The sequence below is a fragment of the Diceros bicornis genome, chromosome 9, assembly GCF_020826845.1.
Source record: "Diceros bicornis minor isolate mBicDic1 chromosome 9, mDicBic1.mat.cur, whole genome shotgun sequence".
NCBI lineage: Eukaryota > Metazoa > Chordata > Mammalia > Perissodactyla > Rhinocerotidae > Diceros > Diceros bicornis.
Window position 1 is genome coordinate 7887536 of NC_080748.1, and position 22398 is coordinate 7909933.

General features: G+C 41.1%; 1 protein-coding gene across 6 annotated transcripts in view; it reads left to right on the forward strand.

Annotated features, from left to right (window-relative positions):
* TNFRSF19 (TNF receptor superfamily member 19) overlaps nt 1-22398 on the forward strand; it is a 94152-nt gene that overhangs the window by 14620 nt on the left and 57134 nt on the right. For 4 of the 6 annotated variants that reach the window (XM_058547850.1, XM_058547855.1, XM_058547852.1 and 1 more), the window contains exons 2-5: nt 1215-1340; nt 3923-4025; nt 7060-7170; nt 21179-21357. In XM_058547850.1, the coding sequence (XP_058403833.1) occupies nt 3957-4025; nt 7060-7170; nt 21179-21357 (359 nt within the window). In that variant the 5' untranslated portion in view covers nt 1215-1340; nt 3923-3956. The remainder of the gene's footprint in view (nt 1-1214; nt 1341-3922; nt 4026-7059; nt 7171-21178; nt 21358-22398) is intronic. The other 2 variants (XM_058547851.1, XM_058547854.1) reach the window with 1 other exon arrangement.

The window sequence follows — 22398 nt, forward strand, 5'->3', positions numbered from 1 at the left end:
GGATAAATATCTACTTCAGAGTGTGGTAGTAAGGAAAAAAAGTTATACTTCTCATAAAGCCTTAACACAGCGCTTGATGTTATAAATGCTTAGTTCAAACTTTGGGTCGATTCTTAGTCTTTGAATGCTTTCTGCGGGCCTGTGCGTCTAAAGGTCTAAAACATGACCTGCCACTCAATTGTGACCATCTGAATAATGTCTCATGTTTGTCTAACAGGCTGTAGTCTTCAAGGACTGTCACATACATTGGATCATTTGATCCTCGATAATATCGTTAACAGTGACAGCAATCCTTGCTGACACGTACATAGCTCTTATTGTGGGCCAGAAACAGTTTATATCAGTAAACTCTCCTGTGAGTGCTTTACAGTTGTTAAACTCACTTACGCCTCACAGCGATCTCAGCAGGCAGGTACCATCACTATGCCCAATTTAGAGGTGATGAGCCTGAGACTCGGGTTAAGTACCTTGTCCAAGTTCACACAGCTGATAAGTGGTGTTCTCAAGAACAACAGCAACAATAGCAACATCAGCAACCATCCGTCGTCGTCGATGAAGCTTTTCTTCTGTTCCAGGCACTGGCTAGGCACTGTAAGCGCATTATCTCAGTTAATCCTCGCCACAGCCCTGTGAGATAGGTTCTGTTTTTGTCTCTACAGATGTGTGTCTCAAAGTGACGTTGCTAAGAAATGGAGCTGAAAACCCAGGGGTTCTGGCTGCCATTTTCCTCTGACAGTTCTCGATAAAACCTAGGCTTTTTTTTTTACCCATATTGAATTTACATGCAGAAAACTATTCGAACTTGACTTTAGATCATCCCAACTGCTGTCAGGACAATCTACCCAGTCTGAGTTATTTCTCCATCTCTTGGTATAAAAAGCCAAGCTAAAAGAGAAGTCACAGAAAAGAGAAGTGACATATTTTAGTGGCACATTTTGATCTCCAGCTCCCCATGTAAGAAATCTTCTGCAGAGAACTGCTTCCTTTTTTTAAAGTGAATTGGGATTTTTAAAAACACATCACTGTATTATTTAATCCTGTCTTGTCTGATGCACTTAATGCCTTGGAGGTGTACTAAGATAGTTTGTACATATGTATGTCTGAAATAGAGTATGTCTGAAATAGAGTGTTTATTCTATTCACCACAGAAGAATTAAGTCTATGTGCAGCCAAACCTCACTTGTGTTCCACAATATCGTCTTCACTGTTTTCAGCTTCTTCATTCACTTAATTGATTCAGCGGACGTTCACTGAGTGGCTTTATGTGCCAGGCACCATGCTAGCCACAGGAGTGCAAGAGGAGTAAGGTGGGGTCCCATTTTAATGGAGCGTACAGTCTGGTGAGTAAAGATGGCATACAGATAAGCATAACTGCTCTGCAGTATGATAAATACTGCACGTGAATGTAGACAGGGCTTTAGGGCCATAGGGAGCAAGTCTTCACTGTGCTTGGTCGTGGACACCTCTCAGCAGGGTGACAGTTGAGCTGGTTCTTGGAGGGATTCAGTAGGAGAAAGGCTCTCCAGACCAACGTTACAGTCTGTGCAAGAGGGCAAGGTCACGAGTGTTCAGCGGAAACGAGCGTGTCTGAGTGTGGCTGAGCTGGATGGGCAGTGAGGGCAGTGACCGGTGATGAGACAGCAGGCCAGCGGGTGAGACTATAAAGGGCACAGGTGCCAAGCTAAGGAGTTTAGAAAATAATTTGCGGGGACAAACTCATTCAAGCTAGTCAGTTTAACATGTGTGTTGGGGGAATAATACAAGTCAGCAATAGGGTATAGTTCCATTAATGTCTTTCTACTCTATCATCTAAAAAAAAAAATCTCTTTGTGATGCAAAAATTATAGTACTTTAGTTAATTTTCTCCTTTCTGTGGTAGTGTTTATGTGGTTTTTATCTCATCATCTCTTTTAATTTATAAGCTTTTAAAGAAGGACCGTATCACTTAACCTTTTTGCCCCAAGAACGTTATACGTAAATTTTTTTCATTACTGAAATATTTACATTATAAAGAATTTTTAGGAAAAAGGGGAAAAATTTCACCCAGAATGCCACAGTATAAACATAAAGATTGGTAATATTTTGGCATATTTATTTTTGTACATAAAATAGGCGTATCTTACGAAGTCAGCATCATATTGCCATGACTTGGAACTTGGTGTGCATGTCAGTGACTGCCTGTGTACGAAGATGCTGCAGGATTTGTCCGCTTCCACGGGAATTAGTACAGAATCCTAGTAGAGTATTCAGTCCCAACTTGTTGCTCAATTAGTGTGCGCACTGACTGACTTTATCAATGTCTTTTTTCTCATATTTTGTGTAAATGTTTTGGTATTTATATCCTCTTTTCCATATTAGTTTAATTCCACATAGACCTTATGTTTTTTACTTTTAAGAATTAGCACATTTTTAAAAATTTAGGACCATGTTGAGAAAGATAACCTGAAGCATACCTTTCACAGAATGTGATTTTCTCTGCCGACCCCAGTCCTGTGTCTACACAATCAGCAAGCTGCGTGGTTGGGTAATTGCTGGATGATTTTGACATATGCAAGGGGAAAAAAAAGCTATGACCAAGAAGCTGGAAAAGCAGAAGGAGTTGTTTGAATTCATTCAAAATGGGTCCTTCATTCAACAATGTAAAAATGATCTTTCATTGCTCTGAATCTTGGCCCTGCTCAGGCAGCTGAAATGACCATCGGGCTGTACAGCTCCAGCCTGTGTTCAGGCGCACCCTGGTTGGCTGCCTGGCCCACAGTTGAGAGAGCAGCCTGCCAGCTCTACTTCCTTTGCTGTTATTGTTATTGTTTTTCTTGAGCTATTTGGCTCACGGTTCCGGTTCTCTGCTCTGGTTTCTTTCTAAATAGGGAGGTTATCCGCTCTAGGTCTCTGTTAGTTTTGGAAGATTCTACTCTTAAGGGGAAATTGAACCGTTGTTTCTTTGCCTGATAGATGGAGCCACTGGATGAGTCTTCTCTCTTTTTTTTTTTAAATAAATCTCTTCTCTTGACATTGTGTGGATCTGAAAAAAAACAACCAGATTTGTGTCTACATTTTAGATCATTTCTGGTGAAGATCAAGAGGCTTGGATTATCTTTTATTGAAATGTCAGATTAGTGCCTCCAGTTTCATCACTTGTAAATGATTTTTAGATGTTTTTAAATGAATGCTTATTTTTCTGCTAATATAATTGCACTGTGCTGGTTTGGGGAAGAATTCACAAATTGCCAAATGTTAGCTATGTCTGCTTTTTATTGGAGCTGAAGGCCCAAGATCCAGGCATACCATTTTTATTCAACAGAGCAGATGGTTTTGCAGAGTATATGTGACACTGGGGCCAACCCACTTGGGTTTGCATCCAGCTCTGCCTCCTACCAGCAATGTGACCTTGGGCAACTGACTCAGCCTTCTCTGAGCCTCAGTTTTCCCATCTCCAAAATGGAGATAACGATAGTATCTACTTTCTCAAGTAGTTGTGGAGGTTAAATCAGTTAACATGCTGAAAATAGTACCTGGCACCTAGTGCTCAGCACGTGTGCTTGTTTTATCACTATTGTTATCCTCTTGGCACAAACTAAACCCATATAAATGGAAGGTTTGTATAGTCACTGTTCGAATGTAATTCTCTACTGGGTGAAGTAGATTGGACACTATAGACACCTGGGTAGAAAATAAAGGCATGTATAGCCTGGGAATTCAGAGCCAGTAGGAGTTTTGCATGTAGTATGTAAGTAGACAAAGCTTCAATTCTCATAACCTAAATTTTTAAAGAATTACATATTATTTCCCTATTGTATCTTTTTTAAAGGTGATTCCTTTTAAAACAGAATGATATTACCTAGAATATCTAGCAAATGGTAAACAGAGTAAATAGAGAGACCACTAATGTTATTAATGTTAACTGTATCTTCTTATCTTATAGAACTCTGCAACAGTAAATATATTTAATAAGAGCAATGGCTTTAAAAGTGCTACCAGAACAAGAGAAAACATTTTTCACCATTGTAGTTTTACTAGCCTGTTTGGTAAGTCAACTCTTTATTTTCATAAGAATGTGGTGAAAGAATTTATATAAGTAGTGCCAAAACTATTTCCTATGTCTAATCCCATATTTAAAAAATTTTTCAAATTGCATGTTACCATTGTTACATTTAATTAATAAGTCAAAGATTGCTGCTGGGTCTGGACATTTGTAACAATTGTTGAAATTATTTTATTTAAATTTAGATGAAGTCATAAAATGGCAGTGTTCCTTGTAGCCCCATGGCAATGCTACCTTGGGTTTATAGGCATATGTCTCTCACAACAATTCCTAAACCCTAACAAGACCATCGATTCTAATTCGGAGCCCATGACTTACACAGTTTGTGAAGAATTTAGAATCAACTCTTTTTTGTGAGGAAGATTGAGCCTGAGCTAACATCAGTTGCCAGTCCTCATCTTTTTTCCTGAGGAAGAGTGGCCCTGGGCTAACATCCGTGCCCATCTTCCTCTACTTTATGTGGGACACTGCCACAGCACGGCTTGACAAGCGATGCGTCAGTCTGTGCCCAGGATCCAAACCTGCGAGGCCCCCGGGCTGCTGAAGTGGAATGTGCACACTTAACCACTACATCACTGGGCCGGCCCCCTAGAATAGATTTTTGAAAGAACTATTATTATTATTATTTTGTGTGTGTGTGTGTGTGAGGAAGATCAGCCCTGAGCTAACATCCGTGCTAATCCTCCTCTTCTTGCTGAGGAAGACCAGCTCTGAGCTAACATCTATTGCCACTCCTCCTCCTTCCCACCCCCGCCCCCGCCCCCAAAGCCCCAGTAGATAGTTGTATGTCATAGTTGCACATCCCTCTAGTTGCTGTATGTGGGATGTGGCCTCAGCATGGCCGGAGAAACACTGAGGTCGGTGCGCGCCCAGGATCCGAACCCGGGCCGCCAGTAGCGGAGCGCGCGCACTTAACCGCTAAGCCACAGGGACGGCCCCAAGAGCTATTATTTTTATATAGTTATTTATATCCTTCTTGCTTCCAAAAAGCATTCATTACAGACGGGTGGAGAATTTTAATGTTTGAAAGCTTGAGACAAAGGATCTATGAAGGTGTTCAGAAGAATTGAAACTTATTTAATCTGGAGATATAATCATGATTTACAAATATCAAAAGAATTATTTACACTGAAGGCAGTCCATAAAGTCTTTTTGGAAGACAAAGTAAGAGGAAATGGGGTCAAATTGGAATCTGAGATTCAGGTAGATATAAGGAAAACTTCCTTTCTCTCAGTTAAGATTGTTAAACACTGGAATAAATGGTCTAGGAGGGAGGTTGTGGAATTTCTTTCTCAAAGCGATTACAGTCTCTCTGCCGTAGAAGGGAGTCTCCTGCCTCTCTTAAATAAAATCAGGCTCCTCTCAGATTGCTAGTGAAGGGGGGTTAAGAGAGGTGGGAGGAGATTATAAGACCTTTAGCCCCAAATCACGTTCTAATCCTAAATCCTGCCTTGAACTCTCCCTCCTGCCTGCTGTAGAGGTCAAGGCTTTGGTTTTATTTAAGGAGACTGGCAGACATCGTTACAAATACTCCTGCTTAAAGGCGGAGGTAGTTTGTGCTAAATAATTGCTCATTATTATAACCATCAAAAACAATTTTTGTGGGGGGCTGGCCCCGTGGCTTAGCGGTTAAGTGCGTGCACTCTGCTACTGGCGGCCCAGGTTTGGATCCCGGCGCGCACTGACGCACCGCTTCTCCGGCCATGCTGAGGCGGCGTCCCGCGTACAGCAACTAGAAGGATGTGCAACTACAACATACAACTATCTACTGGGGCTTTGGGGAGAAAAAAGGGAAAAAAAGGAGGAGGATTGGCAATAGATGTTAGCTCAGGGCTGGTCTTCCTCAGCAGAAAAGGAGGAGACTTGGCATGGATGTTAGCTCAGGGCTGATCTTCCTCACAAAAAAAAAAAAAAAACAATTTTTGTGTGCCTTTGTGTGATAGGCATTATACATAGCAACAGTCTCTTTACCCGCAATGCTTCCTCAGGTTTTCGGCTTTCATTAGTCAGGAATGTTGCTGAGGGCACGCCTGCTTACCATAACAGGTGGAACTGAATGTCGTCACCAATCTGAGATTCTATTAATACCAACATTTTTTATGAAATACTATCTGTTAAGAAGCAGATAAACACACTTTTGTAGGATCATAATGTATAAGGTGAAGTTACTGTTTTCAGATAAAATAAGATAAAAAGGCCATTATTTTGGAAAATAATTTACAGCCTCTGTTTTTGCCAAAGTAGATAATCTTTCCATTTAAGTCCTATGCTGTGAACCAAAGTGTATAGTTAGGTCCCATTTAAATGGTCATCAGTAAGAATGTAAGTTCATATTTATGTGGCGCTTTTCCTTTGAAGAGTTCAGAGAATATGACCGCTATTGTCATCTTCATTATCATCAAGAATTTTATTGATCTCATGATGTTCAGATAATATTTTTTGAAAGACGAACTCTAAGTAAATGCACTTCAACTGAAAAAGATCGAAACTTCTACATCAAAACTGTGTGGCAGATATGTCTAAAGGATAATAGCAAAGTTCTTGTAGCTATCCTAATTGATTCCATTTATTTATTTATCTAATTCATTACCCTGAAGTATGTTTATATTTCTTGAAGATCAAAAAACATTGTTTTAAATCCAGAATTTTGTAGGTTGCAAAAGGGTCTTGCATGACTGTTCTTTTACACGTCCTCTGCTAGAACAGAGAGCAGCTCTAAGTCATGTCTTAACTTTGGATACTCAGAAGAGTACCAGAGGAAGATGGTGATTAATCCCAAGAAAAAGGGAGACCTCATTCAGGGGCCACAGAAAAGAATCAGGCTTATTGATCTGTTTGTTCCACTGACTTATTCAGAAAGCGTTTTTTCTTCCTAAAGTGAAAATTCAGTTGGGCTCACTGTGAATTAATGTTTACATTCAGTGATTGTGTGAATAATACTGATGATATTGTTCCTTTCTTGCAAAAAATTTAATTAACTTACTTTACAATAATGTTTTGTGAAACATTTTTTTCAGGCATGTGAAGTGATTTGTGAAACAGGAGACTGTAGACAACAGGAATTCAGGGATCGGTCTGGAAATTGCATGCTCTGCAGGCAGTGTGGGCCAGGCATGGAGTTGTCTAAGGTAGATATTGCATGCATGGTAAAGTTGTTGGTCTGTGTTTTTAAAATGCCTTCTTTTTTAGCTAAGTTCTCTTAGATAATTACTAGTGAAGATATGGACACCATGACAGAATTCTTGGTTCATTATGTCACGTTAGCCAAATATTACACAATTCCCTTTGCAATACTTTTTTTTTTTCTTCTTTTTTTTTGGTGAGGAAGATCAGCCCTGAGCTAACATCTGATGCCAATCCTCCTCTTTTTGCCGAGGAAGATTGGCCCTGGGCCAACATCCGTGCCCCATCTTCCTCTACTTTTTTTTTTTTTTTTTCATATGGGACGCCGCCACAGCATGGCTTGACAAGCGGTGCATCTGTGTGCACCTGGGATCCGAACCTGCAAACCCAGGGCCGCTGAAGTGGAGTGCGCGCACTTAACCAGTGCACCTCCAGGCCGGCCCCCCCTTTTCAATACTTTTGATTCATGTATCTTACTGAGATAAAAGCATAGATTCTAATAACCAGAATTCAATAGATGTCACTGTTTTATATAATTTAGTGTTTATCATATTTCACTGAAGGAATATAACTTTTAAGGTTTATTTGCATTAATTAAAAGAATCAATATTCTACTAAGGATTTAAAAACAAAGCATTGATAACAGAAAATGGTAATACTACCGTTTACTGGGCCTTCTTTTTCTTAAAATGAATGTGACCATTGTCAGGAAGTAGAGCCCAGCGATGTCTTCAGTAACCATCCTCCAAGGAAGCAGTTCTTTTCCAAACCAGGGTTTTGAACATTCCTTTGACAATGCAATTATTATTAATCTCCCCATGTTGAGTGTATGTTACTCTCAGAAGCATTTGAAGTATATTCATTTTAACCAGTATTTGTTGAGAAGCAGTGTGTTCTAGGGCCCATTTCAGAGTCTTGGATGTTCTTGAGGCCTTTCTTTCTTGTGAGCGTGTTCAGAGCTATACATCCATTTGCTTTATTTTCTGACCTTTTGAAGATGTTACTAGATGGGGAGAATTGATGTATCCTTTTGTTCTAAATAAAGCATCAAAGTCTTCCTGTTAGAAAAGGAACAAAAGATTTTTCTTTTTATTTAAAGTGACTTTTAAAAGAGAAGTCCTTTTTCCCTACAGACTGCCATTATTTAAAGTTGAGTCTTGTCATTCATAGGTTTTGATCAGTGATCTGCAAACAGCAGGAAACAAAGAATTATGCATTCCAGGAGTAATTCCTGGAGGATGGCCTCTCTCTGCTTGTTGTGTTAAATAAGTAGTGGCTTTCAGGATCTTGGTTGACTGTAGCATCTCAGCTGATATTTTTCAGTCCCTGTCGATTGTAAAGTAATGTGCATTTTCAGACATAAGTTCTCCTATGTTAGGTGTAAAAAGATCCTTTATAGCTGCTCTGCATACCTCGGATCAGTGAACAAAGCAGTTAAAAATGCAATAGTGCCCAAGAGGAAAATAGATGATGATGTTTCTACCCCTCAAAGAAGAAGAAAAGTCCTTCTTTTCCCAAATCTCTATGGAAATCTGAATGAAACTTCACAGAATCTAAGGGATGAGTAAATTATTTCTGAGAAATGGCTCCCAAATTTTCATCCTTTGACTCTAGGAAATGTAACCTCAAAATATTTTCTGGAGAATCAGACAAGAAGATGAAAGTCCTGTCTGCTCTAATATTTTTTTATGTAAAAAATCTTCTGAGATTATCTCTAATAACAATTTCTGTATTTCATAACTTCCCATGGATATCCAGAAGAGATATTTTTTCTCTTAGGTAGCAGTTTTCCCCAAATATTGAAACAACCGTCCAACCCTGTTACATTGAAAGCAATCAAAGGGAAACAATCTGAATAATTCTGCCTTTGTATACTTATTTTATTTATTAATCTTTCCATTTCAATATTTACTATCATTTTCTTCATTAAAAAAAAAGGCCAGGACAAATCAAGTGAGAAAGAATAAAAGTAAAGGTAATGATGTCACTGAAAAGTTAGATGCATAAGACCCACTGAGATGCACGGATGTTACGAGTGCATACCGTGTTCCTGGGTGACCTGAGGTGTCCACCTGGAGGACAGACGGTCAGCTCCTTCAGCTTTCATCCTTAGTGCCTGAACAGAGTGCCTGGCTCCTGACAGACACATAGTATATCTTTGCTGAAGGAGTAAACAAATCAGTCAACCTCAGATAGTTTTTGGAAAAAAAAGTGACCCTTAAATCTAGTAATGAATTTGTGTGTGTGTATTATAAATAATATTTTTCCTAACTCTTTTATCTTGGTTTTAGCTCATAGTAAATAAAATTAGCAACTGAGCCTTGCTCATGCTCTAAGATGCAAAACAGAAGAGAGGCAGAGGTGGAAATCCAAGCCACAATGAGATGTCACCTTACAGCTGTTAGAATGGCCATCGTCAAAAGGGTGGAAAATAACAAGTGTTGGCGAGGATGTGGAGAAAAGGGAACCCTTGTGCACTTTGGTGGGAATGTAAATTGGTACAGCCACTATGGAAAACAGTATGGAGGTTCCTCAAAAAATTTAAAATAGAACTACCATATGATCCAGCTATTCCACTGCTGGCTATTTAGTGAAAGAAAATGAAAACACTAACTGGAAAAGATATCTGCACCCCATTGTTCACTGCAGCATTATTTACAATAGCCAAGATATGGAAACAGCCTAAGTGTTCATCGATGGATGAATGGATCAAAGAAATGTGGTGTGTGTGTGTGTGTGTGTGTGTGTGTGTGTGTATAGTGGAATATTATTCAGCAATAAAAAGAATGAAATCTTGCCATTTGCGACAACATGGATGGACCTTGAGGGCATTAGGCTAGGTGAAATAGTCAGAGAAAGACAAATGCAGTAAGATCTCACGTACATGTGGAATCTAAAATAAACAAAAAAACCAAGCTCATAGATGCAGAGAACAGATTGGTGGTTGCCAGAGTTTGGGGGCGGGGTGCAAAATGGCTTACGGGGGTTAAAAAGTACAAACTTCCAGCTATAAAATGAATAAGTCGTGAAATGAATGTACAGCATGGTGACTATAGTTAATAATACCATATTGTGTGTTTGAAAGCTGCTAAAGAAGTAAATCTTAAAATTTCATCACAAGGAAAAAAAAATTGTAACTATGTGTGGTGATGGATGTGAACTAGACTTATTGTGGTGATCGTTTTGCAATATATAAGTATGTCCAGTCATTCTGTTGTAAATCTGAAAGTAATATGTGATATATAAATTATATTTAAATTTAACAAAAAGAGAGAGGCAAAGGATTCAAACATACCAATGGAAATATAAATATTATTTTTATTTCCCAGTTAGCTAATCAAGGCAAAGAGCTTGAGGATTTTGTAAGCAATTACTTTGGGGCTAGAGATTCCTCTACTGTCCGGTCATGAATTTGCAGTTTGTGTTTCCAGGCTGCCTTTGTTAAGTGTGTAGCGATAGCATACCGTTCCGAGGAAGGGAAAGTAAGTTCTGAGTGTGTTAAAATCAGATAAATCTCTGAACAAGGGTGTTCAGCGGGTTGATTATGGCAGGCTTTACAAATCCAGGGGAAACTTATTCTTTTGACTAAGACTAAGCTTTTTTTAAAATTTTCAGACAACTCCATTTATAAATAATCTAGTTGCTTTTTACTTGAAATACTAAATATGTAGTCAGAGGGGGTACCTGTTAATTTGTAATGAAACGAATCAGTCTGAGAGCACTCACCTTTTTAACTGGGGCTGACTGTTTTCGTTACCTGTGCTGTTTGAAATTTTGAAAGCATAATAAATAGTAAATTTTGTGTGTGTGTGAGAGGAAGATCAGCCCTGAGCTAACATCCATGCCCATCCTCCTCTTTTTTTGCTGAGGAAGGTTGGCCCTGGGCTAGCATCCATGCCCGTCTTCCTCCACTTTATACGGGACGCCGCCACAGCATGGCCTGACAAGCGGTGCGTCAGTGCGCGCCTGGGATACCTGTGAACCCCGGGCCACTGAAGCGGAGCGTGCACACTTAACTGCTTGTGCCACCAAAAGTAAATATTTTAAGGTTAGTTATCAACAAGTAGAACGCTGGATCAAATTATTGATATCCACAACTAAAGTTTTCTTTTAAAACTTTTTAAAAAAGTGTATTTTCACCAGACGTAAAAGCTTTCAAATGACCTTTATTCTAACATTATTATCTTACTTGTCTTACTGTACTAAACGTAGCTGAAAACCTCTGTCCATTTTCTCATATCGTGTCCCTCTATCTAAAATAACAAACGCTGGGTCATGAGAGTCTTTGAATTACATGTGCCTGCGTCTTAAAACTGAAGCTTGGAAATACTTCGGGTAAGCAGAGACGGTTAAAATTTCCATCTGTGGTTTTATTACTCCTAATTATTATTTTGGGGGGAAGACATTCAGTTCTATTTTTTCTCAAGGTGTGTGTGCTTGCTTTCCCATTGTTAGGGCTGTACCATATAAAACATGTAGTTGGGGCTGGTGGGAGCTGCTGGAACAGCCTCCCTGGAGGTGGTGTGCCCTTTGGCAGACCTGTGGTATGTGGTCAGTGGTTCCCCCAACCTCTTTTCATTTTCTTTCAATTATTAGATTGTAAGAAGTCCGCACAGATGCTCCAAGTTCAGTAATAGCATTGTTGCTTATTTAAATTGATACCCCTTCATTCTTTTGCCACTTTTTAAATGATTACTTATTTTAACCTTTCACTCTGCATACTTTGGGTTATATTTGTCTAAAGGATGTCCCGTAACATAACAAATATGTATTAGCTCTCAAATATGTCTTTAATTATTATTCTGTAATACATATCATGCAACCAAAATAGCTAAACAAATTAGCTGATGTTTATTATAGTGAGCCAGGTTCCATGTGATCCTTATATATTAAATAATGGAATCCTTACAACTTGTGTCTTAAATAGGGAGTAAAACTACCTTGTTTCATAGATGGGAAGACTGAGGGACAGGTTAATTGATCTGTCCAGTGTCACCCTGAGTAAGTGGCTGCCAGTGAGTGCTGGGGGAAGGTGGTGGAGCCACTTGGGGGTCATGATCTGTTTCTCATTGTGAGAATGCTCTGGTGCAGCACTGTCCAGTAGGACTTGCTGTGATGGTGGAAATGGTCCGTATCTGTGCCATCCAGTATGGGAACTACTAGCCTCTGTAGTTATCAAGCACTTGAAATGTGGCTAGTGTCACCAAGGAATTGGATTTTTAATTTTATTTCATTTTAATTAATTAAATTTCACCATATGAGGTGATGGCTATTGTATTGGACAGTGCAGCTCTAGAATGATGAACTTTCCTCCAGAAATTCTGGCTTAGGACCAGCTTCTGAAAGAAGAGGTGTCCAAATCGTGTGGATCTAATGCCTGTGTAGGGCAGAGCTGCCTCCCGGCCAGCCTTCTCCCTCTCCCTTCTCTGAGCCGCCCTCCGCCTGGCCGCTGGCTTCCACACAGCCACCTGTTTCTGTTCCTCCACGGCCCTGTTTGGCCTTGCCAAGTGGAGCCATCGTTGTGTCACCCTCTGTGTCGCCTCTCGTGCCATCCTGAGCAGTCTCATCTCATCAGCTCTTCACGTTTCCAGTTCCCTCCCTGAAAGCCCCAAACATCATCTCCTCTCATTTAGGTTCTTTTCAGTAATTCAGCTTAATTAGTAGTTTTCCTCCATCTTCAGCAAAATGTATGACAGGTCACTGAGCCATTTGGAATCTGTTTTGAGAATTTTATCCTATTGAGCCCTATTTACTCTCTCTCTGCCACTGCAGGGTTTAGCTTTTTGCAAGTTTATGAGAAAGATAATTGATATTGTCTTTTTCCTATTTCTGAGGCAAAAATACAAACTATTGTTTACATTACTCCACGAGTAGTACATACTGCGCATTTTGAGCCATGCATGTGTGTAGCAGTGTTACAGGGCCATCCTTTCGGCTCATGGAAACAAACAGCGTTGCAATATGTGGGAGAAGATGATTGTTGTTTTCCTAAAGTGACCGCATTAGACTTTTAATTCTTACTGTCTAGAATTTGCCCAGCCACGGTCCTCCTCCTCACCGAGTTTTAATGCCAATAATGTGCTTTTAACATAATCGCCTCCCAGCAGTAAATCAGGAAACTAGTTTTTGCATGAACCACTTGAAACAGACTTCAAGTCTCTGGCACAGTTTTCAAAGTAAGCTTTTCTAACCAATTATTGGGATGACTTTAGTTAATGTGAAAAAATTAATTCTTGTAAACAACAGCATACTTCCCTCCACATGGGTGCATGTCGGCTTTATATTTTTAAAGACATCTACTTTTTTTAAAACTGTTTTCATTCCCTATGGAGAAAGTCAAATAAGAAAAAATTAATGTAATTTGCAAGCATAAAGAGATTCATTTCTGCCATTTAATTACAGTTGCTCACTTTATTTATGTTTAATTATACCTAATCAAGCCCAGTGGTGTTTAGCAGATATTAATAAGCTCTAACTTGTAATTTTTCTTTAAAAAACTCAACTACAGATTTTCACAAACTGAAAGTTGGGGGGGTGGGGCATATGTCTTTGGTGATGTTTTATTAAAGGAAAGTAAAAAGCTGATTTCTAAACACCAGCCACATAAATCTAATTTGTCATTTCCATTTGTGTGCCCTAGATTTTCTCCGCAAATAACTTCTTCTCTGTCCAAATTTGAACTTTTAAAGTTCAAAGAACCAAAGTTAATAACTTATTGGCTGTACAAATAAATAGTGCTTTAGACCTGAGGCTCATGAATTTGTTTCCTGGACAGTTGATGGTCTGTGAGGATCTCCCCTGGGGTCTGGAGCCTGGACGGTTGATGGTCTGTGAGGATCTCCCCTGGGGTCTGGAGCCTGGACGGTTGATGGTCTGTGAGGATCTCCCCTGGGGTCTGGAGCCTGGACGGTTGATGGTCTGTGAGGATCTCCCCTGGGGTCTGGAGCCTGGACGGTTGATGGTCTGTGAGGATCTCCCCTGGGGTCTGGAGCCTGGACGGTTGATGGTCTGTGAGGATCTGCCCTGTGGTCTGGGGAGCTGCTCCTCCAACACGCAGGTGGCACCCGCCTGTGTTTTTAGGTGCTGGATTTGCAGAGGGAGAAAAGAGAGAAGGGGATTTGAGGACTGTTTACTTTGAGTCATTTTGCTACTGGAAAGCCACCAAATGTGGCTTAAAAATATTGGGCCCAGTGACAGAGCCACTGCTGTGCCAGCTTGGATGGAAGCAGCCCAGCTGGATCCAGCCCTCTCCTGCCTTGGAACCAAGAGAAGGAAGCCTGCTCACACCTCCATCCCCACCCCACCCCACCCCCCAGCCTCGTCCCCCCACCCCCCAGCCCACCTCCACCAGCCAGGAGAGTTATTTGCCCTCACCAAGTGGGAGGCTGCTGTGGCCTTGACAGGCTTTTGCTCCCTGGAAGAAAATAGTCACAGTAGTAATAATAATAATAAACTTTAGGAAATACTGCCTTAAACAATATTTGTTCATCTATTTGTTTACTCAGCAAGCATTTATTTTTTACTCACTGGCCTGTTAGGTACTGTTAAAAAAAAAAATTCAATGACACCTGTTAAAGATGGCAAGGCAGGCTTTATTCAGAACCTTTGTGGCAGGTATAGGGACCACTGCAATGGGATTTTACAGTGGGGGAGAGAGATTGGGCTCGACTCTGAATGCAACCTGGGGCAGGTGAGAATTTATAGCCAGGGAGCAGGGCCAGGGTCAGTGGATGGAAAATTACTAAGAGGGAAAGGTCAAGGGTGAGGGTATTCTGGCTAGACTGACCCAGAAGGACTCTTTTCTGAAGATAGGCCTGACGATCTGACATCACTGGGAGATGGTGTAGGATGAAGAACCCAGGCGGATGTTGAGGGTGGGGGTTCTGGTTAAACTGATTTGGCAGAGTTCTTACTAAAACTGGATTTTACAAGGATGTGCACAGATGGACCTAGTAGAAGGTTCAGGAGCCTGGCAGAGTTTGGTCAAGCAAAGAATCAGTCGCAGGCACTGTGCTAGGCTGCAGGGAAGAGTGGTGGAAGAAGATGGCAGATGCCAAGGATTGTTCACTTCTTGTGTGATTTCTGCAATGCTTTTAAAAAAATGCATTTTTTTAATCCAGGTATATATTCTCCCACCCCAAAGTTTATTAATAAAAAGATCTTATGAGAGATTCAGGGAAGTCCTAGGTATTTCCTTCAAGCTTTTAAGGTACCAGGTCATAATTTCAAAAATAAAGACTATAGGATTATTTCAAATCCTAAATGCATTTCTACCATTGATATTAATGGCAGACCATGCTCCATAAAAATAAAACATATATCTAATTCTGAAGCCCAGGCCAATGACTGACTGACCCTTCCCACCCTTCTTTCCCCTCCCACTTAGCCTCCCTCACCACACACACACACACACACACACACACACACACACAGTCCTTCCAATGAAGTGATGAGAGGCAGAACTTTAGTGCAACCTGGAAAGTGACATAGAAAACTGGAGCAGGACAGAGTAAAGCAATAATAACAGATTTGATTCAGGAACTATTGCAATAGGGGCAAAGAGACCTCAGTATAGAACTGGGCTCAATTCCAAATACAACATGGGCAAGTGGGATTTATAGCCAGAGAGCAGGGTAGGGGTCAGTGGATGGAAAATTACTAGGAGCAAATATCGGGGCAAAATGAACTCTGGCAAAGCCGACGGACAGGATTCTTGCTGAAGGCAGGCCGTGGGGGTCAGATACCTCCGGGGGCGCGGTGGAGGATGAGGAGATTTGATTAGACATCGAAGGTAAGCCGATACTGAGGGCGAGCGATTCTGGCTACACCGACCTGACAGGGTTCTTGGACAGACGGGCTCTTGAGGACAAGGCCCAAGGACGGGGCCTGATGGAAAAAGTGGCTCAGAGGAGCCTGTAGAGTCTGGTCAAGGAGAGAGTCTGTCAGAAGGCTACCCCTGACCAGTCAGCATGGCTCGCTCGCTCTCTCCTCTCAGTGCTCCGTGGTCTGTCTCACCAGAACCCATGCATACAATTGCTTCTATTCCCAAGTGTAGCATACTAACCTGCCGCAGAGAATGATATACCTAGGGAAGTTCTACCCAAAAGTAATGGGAGAAAACACCAAACGGTTTGATACCATTTTCGGTAGCTGCGCCGTCGGCCACGTGGTCGGTGCCGCTGCGGGTCACCAGACGCGCACGGTCGCCGGCTCCGGCCCGGCGCTGGGGCCCGAGGGCGAGGAGGCAGAGCTCTGGAGCGAGGCAGCCTGCGTCCGCGCAGCGCGGCCCCTCTCCACGTGCTGCTGTGGACCCGCGGGGAGAGGTGTCGAGTAGGGACGACGGAAAAGCTAGCTGCAGAACAGTGTGTTAAACACACACACACGCGGAGGATATTTCTGGCAGGTTACCCCAAAACCTGGTAGTGAAGTTCGCCTGTGTGGAGGGAGTAGGAAGTTAGAGACCAGGGATGGGAAGGAAGGTGTACTGTTTAATTTTAAAAAACCTTGTGTGTAGCAGTTGTTTTTCAATATGAAAAATGATAAAAAGAAAAAAGAGAAATGGTCTCTCGCCGGGCGGTGGCACGGGTTTGTGAAGGGCCGCAATGCGACTGTGGGCGGGAGGCTGGGGGCTCGCCCTCAGAGGGGCTGGCGCCTCCTTTTCTCTTGGTGGTTCTTTATTGAACTTCACGGGGAGGATTTCAAGGCATTTTAACCACCTAGTTTTACTGAATGAAATAAAAACATCAAAGTAGACATTTATATTGGGAGTAATTTAATATTTATGTGCTGTTTACTCTGTAGCCTGGATTTCAAATAATTGCAGCATCTCTATGTTGATGGTGCTTTAGAAATATGACAGTTAGCTCTAAAAGTGGTTGTTGCCGTGGACACTATACTGTAATTCCTTGGAAATAGCTTCTCTGAATTTCTAGTTAATTCAAGGTTTCTGGTTTATTTAATATGTACAATGATCACTTCATAAATTTCTTAGACTATCATGAAATGCAAGCTATTTTTTTTTAAGTTTAAAAATATAATATTAGGCTGGTTTTCTAATATCTTTTTTAAAATGGCAAATATTTTAGAGAAAATATATTTTAAATGTAATTTTATAATTAATATCATTTTAAATAAAATTCCCCCAAATAACCTCTGTAGAAGTTGCCGGGAGAAGACTGTATGATTCCTAGTACATGCTCCATAAATTTCGGTGTTATTTTGTGATAGTGATGGATACGAATCTTTATCTCAACCTCCACCTAAATCCACCCCGAAGAAAATAACTGTTGCTGCCACCAAAACATATAAACTTTAAGCAGAAATAGTAAGTTGATATCCAGGTAATGAAGGCAAAATATGATGCATTTGGAGCCCATCTTTATTTTCTTTGTATACATGATTTGGTCCGGTGTGGAATGGATCAAAAAAAAATTTTGTGTGTGAAATCCTCATTCTACAAAATATGATGACATGTAAGTGACACAGAATGATACATGGCAAAAACACAGTGGTCGAAAGGGTCGTTCTGTGCAGTATAAACTCTAGAACAGTCAGGAATCAAACAATAAGCACAAAGATCTCCCTGAGGCCAAAGTATATGTTCTTTTTCAAACGGGATGAGGCCGACAAAACATCTATTTATGTTTCACCTTCACTTCTAGTTGGATCATTTATCTAGTTTCCCAGGAGTGGAGAGAGAAGGTGAGTTGTTGGAGACAGTGATGCTCTACAGGAGCAAGGAATGATGGTTGACTGCCTGGCAGGGGCATTAAAACAGCCAAACGGCCTGCGTGGACATGGGCTCCCTTGGTTTTTGTGTTACAGCCCCATGAAGGAGCTGATTCAACCAGGTAAGGTTAAATTATGTTTTATGTACCTGTTTTAAAAGGCAGCTAATTGCAATTCATTTTAGAAAGATTTTTATTCCATAAAAGTATTTAGATGGAAAGTGATATTTCAAGTAGCCTCGAAACAATTGGGACTGAATATCCCCTTATTCGTCAAGGAGGGTTTATTATACTTGAATCAGAAAAGTTGGTTTAGGGCCGGCCCCGTGGCTTGGCGGTTAAGTGCGCGCGCTCCGCTGCTGGCGGCCCAGGTTCGGATCCCGGGCGAGCACCGACGCGCCGCTTCTCCGGCCATGCTGAGGCCACGTCCCACATACAGCAACTAGAATGGATGTGCAACTACGACATACAACTATCTACCGGGGCTTTGGGGGAAAAATAAATAAATAAAATCTTTAAAAAAAAAAAAGTTGGTTTATAAAGAATCCAAAATAATAATAGCCATAGGTGTCGTTTATTTGACAGACGCCTCCTCTGCTTGATTTTTAGTTTAGAGGCTTTATGTGTTTTCCTGTTTCTTCTTCAAAACAGCCGTGTAGGGCAGTTGTTATTATCCCCATCTCACAGATGAAGAGACTGAGGATCAGAGAGTTCCCAAAATAATTTAGCTGACAAGTGGCAGAGTTGGCGTTCAAACTCACGTGTCTTTGGATCCAATGTAGGAAAATACACACTTTTGCCCTTCTATCAACCTGGCTTGAAAATCAGCAAAATTTCAGATGTTTCCTCCTGGTTAGTGTACCTTTCTCTCTCTCCTTTCTCTTCCCCTTTGTTATCCCTTCTACTCTTTTCCTTTTCCCTTTCCTTCCTTGTTATGTGTTAACTTGTATATGAGAATCTTCCAGTCCAGGCTGCCTGGATCACAGTGTGGTTTTGAAGCATTGCTCTTGCATGAACCTTTGATGTGGAGGTGCTGAGGCAGTGAACAACGAGGTCCCCGCCCCCCGAATGTCAATGCACCACGCTTTGATCCTGGGAGACAGTGGGAGGCTCCCTTCTGTGCTTAAAGAAAGCCTTTGGATGCATGCGGCTGTCTCAGCAACAGAAGGACTCAGCAAAAACACACCTCTGTCCCAGCGCAGAATCACATCACCCATGTACAAAGTAGCAAAAAAAATAGCAGTGACCTCCTCACAAAGACCTAGTACATGTCCCGAGAAATTCTTTTTGAATATCTATCCTTACTGTTTTCCTGATTACCAGAGTAATAGATGCTTTTTGCAAGAAAATCAAATTATTACAGAATTATAAAACTTGAAAACATCTCATAATTCCACTAGTCCTTCCCCAGAAGATAATCCCTGTTAACAATTTTAAAGAAATTCTAATTTGTGAATGAGTTCTTAAAATGTTTTTTTCCCCTTGTCCTATCTGTGCCTTTGGTTTAGAACACTGGCTGGAGCACGCAGGATTAAGAAGGTTGTTGACCTTCCTCCCCTACTCTTTGTTGTGTTTGTTCAAGATATGCCTTTGAAAGACGGGCAGGGTAGCTGGAAAGAGGAAGGAAGCTATTGCTCTTCCAAAATGTGAATGAGTTCATTAGTAAAACTTCTAGATTGACGTGTTATTACTGATACCCTTTTTGAGTACACCCAACACTATCCTTTGTGTCAGTTTTGATTTAATTTTTGGCCAGTAAGTACTGCTTAGTTGACTTTGTATATAAATATGGATGAAGAAGTTAAAATATATAAATTTTATAGAAAAATGGAAATTTTGAACCCACTGGGATTTGCCTTCTGGCCACTGTGGTTTACAGATGAGGAAACTGGGGCTCTAAGAGGTTCCCAGAGCCCTTCCTCCCTCTGCCACCTCTCGCCGCGTCTGTGGGCTGCTCTCTCCCCGCATAGATGCTCTGCTTGCAGCTCTTAAGCTGCTGGCTGCTTTTTTTTTCTGTCTTCATGACCAGTGGTCTACAGAAGCCATCATGAAGTACAGATAACCAGTGTTAACATTTGATGTGTCATCTTTCAGGCATCTCCCTCTGTATATGTCAGATAGACTACCTGAAAGTCCCTATAGTGTGGTGGTCTGAAGTCTGACTCTGAAATTAAACTGTGGAGGTTCAAATCCTGGTTCTAACATCAGCTGTGTCACTTTGGTTAGGGTACATACCTTCTGGGAAGCTCTGTATTCCCATCCATGAAATGGGAATGATGATAGTGCTTCCCTCACTGGGAAGGAGTATGAATTAATGAGATAATGTGTTTAAAGTTCCTGCGTAACTTTAAACACCCAATAAATGTTAGTACTTATTATTTTTTTATAATTATTATTATTATTTATTTTATTATTTTTTATTATTATTTATTTTATTATTATTATTATTTTTGTAAGAAATGGGATCATACTTCCAATTCTGTATTGTGAAATTTTTAAACTATCATGAACACATAGCTACATCGTTCTTCTTATGGTTGCATTATGATTACATTTTTGGGTATGCTGTGATTTACTTAGTGCTTGAACTTGTGGAAATGATCATCTGTGGGTCAAAGAGCCATCTGTTTCTCCCATCCTTGAAAAACAGTACTGTGTTCTGCTGTCCAAATCTAGAGAAGCTTGAAACCTGTGGTACTACACAGTTTTATCCAAACAAGAATTTAGTGTTCTTTTAAGAACTATGTAAGAATCTTCCTACTATCAGACAATAATAAACAGCTAAACATTTCAAGGTGCTCTCTACTGGGTGGATTTCTAGGCTTGGAAGCTTATGAAATTTCTTATGTAGTTATCCTCATTTTCTAAAATCTCACCATTGATATCAAAGTACTTATTTTCTGCCTTGATAAGTGAGTAAGTGTCTGACTGTTTTCCTGATGTTCATTTCTGAGCATTCACATGACTGGCTTTATTAGAAAAGAAGACAGTGCCATAATTCCGCCATAAGCTGGCAGTAATGCAGCCGTGGGGGTCCTGGAGAACCTTTATTATTCAAATGATGGTGGCTTCTTGAATAAAGTGGATGACTAAGTATACTTACCGTGGTAAGAGAGATTATTAGCAGTGGGAGACACGTTTGACCTTGCTGAAAGAGCTGCCTTGGTTTCTAGGAAGGCCAGCACCGGGTCACTATGAAACCAGCTCTTCGCTTTGTTCTAGCCGCCTTCCCTTTTTCACGCTCGCAATGTCTGAATGGCTTTCTATTGCCTGTTAATCCCCGCAGGAATGTGGCTTTGGCTACGGGGAGGATGCCCAGTGTGTGACGTGCAGGCCGCACAGGTTCAAGGAGGACTGGGGCTTTCAGAAATGCAAGCCGTGCCTGGACTGCGCGGTGGTGAACCGCTTCCAGAAGGCAAACTGTTCTGTCACCAGCGATGCCGTCTGTGGGGACTGCTTGCCAGGGTATGTTGGACGATCTCTTTCCCTCGTAATTATTTAATTATTTTTAAACAGGCGTTTCTCTTGTTCCTTTCCAAACACGAACGCACACTGATATTAACCTGAACACGTTTGTCGACTCTTCATGACTTTTGTCTCAATGTTCACTACTAGATTCTCTGTGCCAACTATGTGCCATGCCCTGTGACAGGTGCTGATTATAAATGAAATGAAGAAGCATACTAACAAAGGATTAGTGTCGCAAAAATCTAAAGAGTTCCTTCACATCAGTAAAAAAGAAAACATGGACAAATGGACAAAAGAATAAACAGGCAGTTCACAAAAGAGAGCACAGAAAGGGCCTGTGATCATATGAAGCTGTTCATCCTCATTAGCGATCAGAGAAATACAAATCACAACCGTTCAGTCATTTCAGCAGATATTTGTTGAGCAACTATAAGGCATCTCTTAGGGGAAAAGGCAAAGATCCTACCCATGTGGCGCCTATATCCAAATAAGATTTTTAGAAACATCTACACAGTAAATAATAAAGAAGTAAATTATGCAGAGAAGTAGAAGGTGATGATTGCTATGGAAAGAAGACCATCTAGCAGCTAAGGGGGATTGGGCGTGCCCCCAGGATCAGTAGGTGAGTTGCAATGTTAAAGTGGGTAATCACGGTCGGCATTCTTAGACAGAGGAGATCTGAGCGAAGCCTTGAAGGATCTGAGACAGTCAGCCAAGTAAGTATGTGGGAAAAGAGCACTGTAGACACAAGGAACCGCTGGAAACAGGCCCTAAGGTGGGCATGCACCTGGTATTTTTAAGAAACTGCAGCGAGGCTAGAGTAGCTGCAGGAGAAGGGGAGACTAGAGAGAGAGAGAGGTGGTGAGAGGGGTGGAAACAGGGCAGGTGTGAGTGGTGAAAACCTGAAATGTGCACGCTGAAAATGAACCCCGGCCATGGAAAGAAAGGGGAGCACACCTGGGCCAGGCAGAGAGACCAAGCCCAGGAGGAGGAATTTTAAAGTTTTAAGTGCTTCTAGGTAACCGTTGGACAGATTCG